We start from the raw sequence: 8,477 nt of genomic DNA on the forward strand, positions 1-8,477 counted from the left end.
TTTTAAAAAAATCCTAATTTGCAAGGAAGCCATATTTAAGGATTAAAGAAGACTTATAAAAACTATGGTAAGTTACTTCACTAGTTTTAAATGAGTGATATTTGAATATAGTTTAGCCTTTTAACAACCCTACATAAAAGTTTAAAATTCATTTTTGTCTCTTTGCTTTTCAGTGTTAAAAACTAGATTGTAAATGTCAAGGAAATATTTAAATTATTTAGGAATTGATATGTTTTCAGAGAGGGAAAAGGGAGAAAGCACACTATCTAGAATTATATTTTGAAAATGAATGATTGGCTATTTTAAAGTTTATTCAAAGCCTTTGGGATCTTACAAATTTCCTTTAATTTTGATACCATGAAGACTAATCAAAGTTCAGTAGAATAGCCAGTTGGAGGCCAGAGAACTTACATATAGATTTCAGGAAGTTAATTTGATGAACAGAAAGTCTTGGAAGTTGAAGTTGCTTTTAAAAATTATTTATACTTCATTTCTTCTTTGTTCTTGAAATCAAAGATGTGAGCAAGTTCAATGTGGAACCCAATTGGAGATTATTTTACAGTTCTCTGAGTTTCCAGAAATCTCAACAAGTGAAGGGGGACAAGTAATTAATACATTTGCTCTATGGGGATTGGAATTACACTCTTACAGCATATCCCTTTCTGAAAGTAGATAGTTCTTTTGAATTTAAATGTGGAGATAAGTTCGAAGTAAACAAGTCCTTGAAAAATTCACTGATTTCCCAAATATTTTAAAAATTATTTATTCAACAAGTATTATTCAAGCATCTACTAAGTGTGAGGCATTGGGCTATGTGCTGAAGATACAACTCTGAATAAAACAGAAACAGACTCTACCTTCAAGTTCCTTAGGGTCTAGCAAGGTTATTTAGTGTATTCTGGGGTCGGGGGTTCAAATTTTCTTTAGTTTCCCTTACTTTTTGAAAATTAGAATATTAGTGAGAGATCAATTTGGAAAGAATTCACAGTAATGGAGTTATTAGTCCTCTTAGAAGAAAAATTACTAGAAAGTTATTATTAACATTGAAAGTCATCCCTTTTACCTGTGCTAGACTTTGGGGAATTCCAACAAGTGGCAACAATAGTTATGACTATACATATGGTATCCTCTCTGTCCTGTACATAATAAAATATCCAGATAATCAAGTTTTTGAAAGTTCTCTTCAAATAAAAGGGTAAAAGTTTTCCAACAGCCCAGAAATAAAAGCAACTTTGAACCAAGAGAAAGGTGTAATTGTTTCCAATCTTCAAGTTGAGTCCAGAGGATCTTTTCTGGCTTTACTAAACTCTGTTCACTTTCTCAACAATATGTGACCGCAATGCATCTACCAACAAAGTTACTAACAGTATCTATTCTTCTATCTTCTGAGTCTAAATGACTCCTCAGCACATAGCCCCTCCAACTTTAGTCCCAGATCAGATACCATATTGGCCAAAAAAAGAACTGGCCTCTATATTTTCCAGATGGAATACTTCCCTGGCTCTGACACTACCTGGAACTAAGCCAGCCAAATAAAGAAAAGTCTTGATCAGAATTCTTTGCCTTTTTCCTGATCCTCATGAAAATTTAGCTAAGTGTGAAAAGAAGAAAAAAAAAACATGACTGAAAGAGCCAGATTCAAACATCTCTATAAAGTACTTAATGAGTGAAAGGAAATACTCTCTTTCCCTTGGTTATTAAGGCTTCAGGCATTTGATTCTTAGTTAGATAAAATGACACCATTTTAATGTGATTATAGCTATACTTCAATGTGTGATTGAAGGCATGTCAATATTAAATTTTAGTTTTGTTTGTTTTTTACAGTCATGAGGGATTTTTTTATTGAGGTATAATTGACATATAACATTATATTAGTTTCAGGTGTACAACATAATGATCTGATATTTGTATACATTGCAAAACGATCACAATAAGTTTCGTTAACATCTAGTTAACATTCCTTTTCTCTTTGGGGAATTTTCAAAATCTTTGTGAAACTTCAGCTCTCTTTCTTCTAGTCATGAGTATTTAATTTCTCAAAAGTTCTATCCTTCTGGATGAGAAAATGCCCATGAGGAGAAAATTTATTTTTTCCTAATCAACTTCCCTAATTGGGGACTAAATCTTTTGTTACTTAAAAATAAGTTTTCTATTTCACTCAAAATAGCCATAAAATTTGATGTTTTGGTTGCTTCCAGATTTTATTCTTAGTCGTAGCTAATTTAGACTTTCACAGTGATATTGCTCTCTCCTCTTTAGAACTTCTTCATCTTGTATATCTTCTTTTAATTACACTACATGGACAGTGGATGGACAGTGTTTATCCCAGAAGGACAATACATAATCCTAAGTCATGTCAGACCAAAATCTGAAGGAATGAACTAAGACAGGAAACAAGGAAAATATTTCCGTCATATATCACCATGTAAATGCCAAGTAGACATTAATTTAAAAGTAGGATCGGATAAACACCACTTTTACCATAAAGCTTTTTGGGATCCTATATACCTGTACATTCTTGAAATTAAAAAAAATTGCTCTCATGTTGATAACATTTACATCTCAGAATTTACAAACCAAATTGTCATCCCACCAGATGCCTTTACTAAATGATGTTTCGTACCTAATGGAAAAGCACAATCAGTTGTTCAAAATGCCTTAGGTTTAATTTTTTTCTCAGTCATCATGAATACACTTTAGGCAAATCTAAGAGTAATTTTCCCTGTTAGTCTATATTTTTTGTTGATTTGTGGCCAATATAAACATATACAATATTGAAATATTAATTGCAAATGTCAAAACAGAAAATGAATTAAATATATTACTTTCTTTTGTAAGTACTATACCCCTAAAAAGATGGTACACCTTAAAGATGGTTCATCTTAAAGAAAGCACATTCTTATCTATCCACAAACTTCATTAATCATAGACAAAGCTCCTTTAGGAGTATTATAAAGAACATTATCTGACTATACTCAACAGGGTAAATTATAAGATTGGTGGTTTGGACATTCTCTACATTCCTTTGGATATAAAATTTGAAATGAGTTCCTTAAAATAAAGCTAGAGAGCATTTAATTCCAGCAAAATTTTGTCCTATGAGTATTTTAGTATATTTAAATATTAATCTATCACAGGTGAAGTAAAGACTCTTCTTTCAGTCATTCAAAAATTTTACTAAGAACCTACAATCTTTCAGTCATTGCGCTAATCATGCAATAAATGGGGAGCTATTGAGAAACATAACTCAAGCACCTAAAAAGAAAAGCACTGAAAAGTCTAGGAAACTGAAAGGGGAAAAATAGAAGTAGTCAGTGCAAAAAAAAAAAAAAAAAAGAGTAGAATGGGCAGACCAAGATAAATATTTTTCCCACAGGCTTATTTCCAATGGAATCATAAATTCTCCAGAAACTTTTGAAAAATGCAATGCCACACTACATTTGAAGTTTCTAAAATTTGGTCAAGGACAAAGACATATATTCCCTCAAATCTTTTGGATTTTAATGAAGTGCTCAAATTTAATAGATAGTTTTTAATAATTAAAACTGAGGGTTTTTTTTTAAAGGGGAGATTGAAATAAGTAGAGGTTAAACAAATTTTTTGGAAACAGAAAGCACAAAGAATTAGCATGCCTTTGAAAATGACTTGCCCTATGCTATTTATTTAACTACATTTTAGAATATTAGTGATTGATTTATTGAGCACTTTTAATGTGAATGGTTGTGGAATCCAACAGTCAAGGTTCTCACGATCTCTAAAGAATCGTAATTTTCATGTATAGACACTTTAAGGAAGTATATATTTAGAAAAATGTGAGAGAGTGCTCTGTTATTCATGACTATACCTCTGCTAATGGTTTTAGCCAAAGTGAGTTCACAGGATAAAAGTTACACTAGCCTAAGAGAATATACATACAAAAAATTCTGGGTCAGAAAAAGAATAACCCCATGTAGCGACAGCAAATGTTTAAAAATGTAGGACTGCAAAATTACCTAGGAACTGTGGGAGGTGAGTTTGGAAAAAGGTGCTCTAACCTAAAAATGAAAGACTTCAGAAATACAAAATTTACTTTCATGCTTTAAATCGAATTGTCACAATGAGCCTTATCAACAATAAGAATATAAAGAAAATTTGCATTCATTTTACCACAAAGCAACACTAATAACACAAGTAACATGCACTGAATTGGAATATGACAGTTACATTTAAATGAAAAGAAACAGCCCCAATGTGCAAGGCAGTAAAAAAGGACTTTCCACAAATTAACTGAGACTAGGCTCAGTAGATCCTTATTAATTAATACTTAACTGAATTCAAAGCTATCCCTGAAACTGGGGTTTGCCTCACTAACCCTCTCCTCACCCTGAGCAAGGAAGTTGGGGAGAATCGGCTTGAGGAACTGGAACTCGCTGGTCCCAGAGCCTCCCCTCAGACACACCTCATACTGGTAGCTCTGGGACAAGGTCCCAGTTCCGCCGACGTCCACCAGGTGGCCCTGAAAGTGGCCCTCAGGCACCGAGCAGCGACCCAGCGAGGCGGCCCTGCTCCTCCCGCACAGCCGCACCGCGATGAACGCGAGCACCGAGAAGAGGAAGAGCGACGACACCGCGGCCAGGGCGATGACCAAGTAGACGGTGAGCGGGTCGGCCTGCGCCTGCTCGGCCGCCGCCTCCGGCAGCGGCAGGTAGGGCTGCGAGAAGCCGTCCACCAGCAGCACGTGCAGCGTGACGCTGGCCGAGCGCGGCGGCTCGCCGTTGTCCTTGACCAGCACCAGCAGCCTGTGCTTGGGCGCGTCGCGCTCGCTCGGCGGCCTGGCCGTGCGCACCTCGCCGTTGTGCGCCCACACGCCGAACAGCCCGGGCTCCGTGGCCTTGAGCAGCTGGTACGACAGCCAGGCGTTCTGGCCCGAGTCGCCGTCCACCGCCACCACCTTGCTCACCAGGTAGCCCGCCTCGGCCGCCCTGGGCACCAGCTCGGTGCAGGGCGCCGAGCCGTTCTGCAGCGGGTAGAGCACGAAGGGCGAGTTGTCGTTGTCGTCCAGCACCAGCACGCGCACCAGCGCCTGGCTGCTCAGCGCCGGCGAGCCTCGGTCTGTGGCGCCCACGCCGAACTCAAAGGCCTGCAGGGCCTCGTAGTCCAGGGACCGCAGGGCGAACAGGTGCCCGTTGTCCGCGTTGATGGACACGAGGGAGGCGAGGGGCAGGTGCGGGTCGTGGGGCGGCAGCAGCGAGTAGGTGACCTGGGCGTTGGCGCCTGCGTCTGCGTCTGTGGCGCTGACGCTGCCGATGTGCAGGGCGGGGCTGTTGTTCTCGCGGACCCGCAGGGTGTAGGAGGTTTGGGTGAAGGCGGGGGCGTTGTCATTGACGTCGGAGACCAGCAGGGTTATGTTGTGCTGGGTTTTCAGCCTGGGGGATCCCATGTCGGTGACCGTGATGGTAATGTTATATTCTGATCTTGTCTCTCGGTCTAGGGCTGTGTATGTCACTAGCGTGTAAAAATTCTCAACAGAAGGTTTAAGGAAGAAAGGAAGGTCCTCTTGGATGGAGCAAACCATCCTTCCATTGTCTCCCGAGTCAGGATCTGAAACACTGAAGACTGCAATTATGGTCTCCTGCAAGTTTTCTGCGATCTCACTGATAAGTGTTGACATGGTCAGTTCCGGAGGGTTGTCATTCAAATCCATCACTTGGACGAACACCACACAACTTCCAGAAAGGCCTCCACCATCTGTCGCCTGAATATTTAATGTGTAAGTCTGAATGGATTCGAAATCCAATTTCTGTGTTAAAAGGAGTTCTCCCGATTTTGGATTTATGCGAAAAGTTTTGCGAATATCTTCAGAGGCTTGGGAAAATACATAAGATATTTCTCCATAGGCTCCGATGTCTAAATCTCTAGCAGAGACGATGGCAACCTGGGATCCAATGGGGCTGTTTTCCAGGACCTGCACCTCATAGAGCAGCTTTGCAAACTCGGGGGCGTTATCATTGATGTCCAAGACTTCAATGCGGACCAGGGCGGTGCCCGACCTGGGTGGAGTCCCGCCATCTAGTGCCATGAGGGTTAATCTGATCTCAGGCTGTTCCTCTCGATCCAACGCTTTGTCCAGCACCAGCTGTGGTAAGATTATGCCGTCGGAACTGTTTTGTAATTTAAGATGGAAGTGCGAATTGGGGCTGACTGTGTAACTTTGGAGACTGTTGCTTCCTACATCTAAGTCCTGTGCACGTTCTATGAGGAAAGTAGTTCCGAGAGGGATACTTTCTGAAATTTTCAAAATTATTTCTTTGTCTAGGAAAACCGGGGAGTGATCATTTATGTCCCTAATCCGTAGGTCGGCCTGAAAAAACTGCAAGGGATTTTCCAATAACACCTGGAAAGGTAGTACACAGGGCTCTGTAGGCCCGCACAGCTCCTCCCGGTCCAGTTTCTCATTTAACAGCAAATCCCCGGTCTGCCTATCCAACTGCAAACGCAATTTTTTCCCTTTGGAAATGACCCGAGGCCCTCGCGCAGCTAGCTCATCTACCTCCAGCCCCAGGTCTTTTAACAAATTGGCCACAAAAGAGCCACTCTCTGTTTCCTCGGCCACTGAATAGTGCCTAGGCTCGGCACCAGCCTGAGCTATGCCCAGCAAAACAAAGAATATCAAGACTTGCCTTTGTTTGAGACAGCGTTCCTTTCCCTCTCCGGGCTCCATCGCCTTCTGGTCTCAGCAAACCTGGCCCAGCCCGGGCTCGCGTTGTCGCTGACTCTATCTCCCAGTATCTCGCAAATACTGGGATAAGTGGAGATGCCTAGGGCCCTGATTTCCCGGAGCGACCGCCTTAGAAAGCCTCCCCTTCCCGCTTGCTTCTTTAGCAGAGCATCTGGCTAAAGGAGCGCCGCCTGGTAGCTTTCCGCCTTCTACTTCTAATGCTGCAGCGCCACCCCGCGTCCTTTCCGAGTGTTTATTTTATCCAAAACATTAAGAAAATCTCCATCCTTTCTCTCAGACTGTTAGCAATCTAAATGGAATATATTCAAGTTGGGTCTCCCACTGTATCCAGGTCTTATCTGTGTTTTGAAAGCCTTTGCCATTGCATCCATTACGACATGGCAAGAATAGACAAATTTCCATTCCAGTTTTCTCACAGATCCAAGTGGCTCTTTTCAAATTGGAAAAAATCAACTTCAGAAACTGCAAGGGAGTAACTTCAGTTCTAGGATGAAAGAAGGCTTTGACTAGGCAGTTTCCAGTTTTTATTCAGAGCTGGGGCATGCGCGCATCTCGGTGGTAATTAGGTTACCATCCTCACACTCAAGGCCAACAGAAAAGTATTGAGAAGCAGGAAAGCACAGAATTCAAATGAGAACATTCTCCTGGACACTGAAATATTCTCCTTACTTATATTTCTCTTTTGCACTGCTCCCACTTTACATTTCCCTGAAATTTGAAGTGTTGGAGCCACATAAAATCTCCAGAAGTAGCTGGATAATTTCTTCTTGTGAATGTGCCAATATTTTTATTTTTCCTTTCTAACAGATAAGAGCAATTTTTTTACATAACCTCAATTCAATTATCACATCTAGCAAGAATAATAATTTCATAATATCAAATACCCAGTAAATATTGAAAATTTTCCAATTATCTTTTAAAAATGTCTTTTTAGAGATATTTGTTAAATCAGGTGCCAAACAAGGTATATATATGTTGGATGTTTGTTGTTAGGTTGTTAAAATTTCTATCTTTTTGTGTTTTTAAAAAATATTTTATTAAAAGAAATAAGTTATCAAGCCAAAAAAGACATGGAGGAACCTTAAATGCATATTGCTTGGTGAAAGAAGCCAGTTTGAAAAGGCTACATACTCTATTTTTGCAACTACATGACATTCTGGAACAGGCAAAAGTGTAGACATATTACAAAGATCAGTGGTTGCTGGGGAAAGGGGAAGAGGAATCAAGAGGTAAAACGCAGTGGATTTGGGGCACTGAAACTTTTCTTTATGATACTGTAATGGTGGATACATGACATTATGCATTTGTAAAATCCCATAGAACTGTACAACATAAAGAGTTAACCCTAATGTAAACTACGGACTTTAGTTAATAATAATGGATCAATATTGATTCATCAATTATAATAAATGTACCATGCAAGATGTTAATACTAGGGGAAACTGTGAGTGGGAGAAAGTGGGCATATGAGAATTCTCTCTACTATCTGCTCACTTTTCTGTAAAACCTAAAACTGCTCTAAAAAATAAAGTCTGTTAATTATGTATTTGTATTAAGAAATGTTTCAAATATATAGAAAAGTTAAGAACTGTACAAATATAATTCTACCTCCCATCCAAATGAAAAAATTGTATTTTGCCATATTTGTTCTATCTATATACTTTATTCTACACACATATATCCCTTTTTTTGGCTGACCCATTTGAAAGTAACTTGAAGACATCATGACACTTCACTTCTAAATATCTCCTAAGTATAA

General features: G+C 39.8%; 1 protein-coding gene across 1 annotated transcript; it reads right to left on the reverse strand.

The window, feature by feature from the left end:
• Window positions 1-370: 370 nt before the first annotated feature.
• Window positions 371-6,974, reverse strand: LOC101407735 (protocadherin beta-2). Its single transcript, XM_087429676.1, has one exon. It carries the CDS (start codon window positions 6,698-6,700, stop codon window positions 4,304-4,306), a length of 2,397 nt encoding a protein of 798 aa, XP_087285802.1. The 5' UTR covers window positions 6,701-6,974; the 3' UTR covers window positions 371-4,303.
• Window positions 6,975-8,477: the final 1,503 nt, after the last annotated feature.

Source organism: Ceratotherium simum, chromosome 4, assembly GCF_057802395.1.
Source record: "Ceratotherium simum simum isolate JZ-2026a chromosome 4, ASM5780239v1, whole genome shotgun sequence".
NCBI lineage: Eukaryota > Metazoa > Chordata > Mammalia > Perissodactyla > Rhinocerotidae > Ceratotherium > Ceratotherium simum.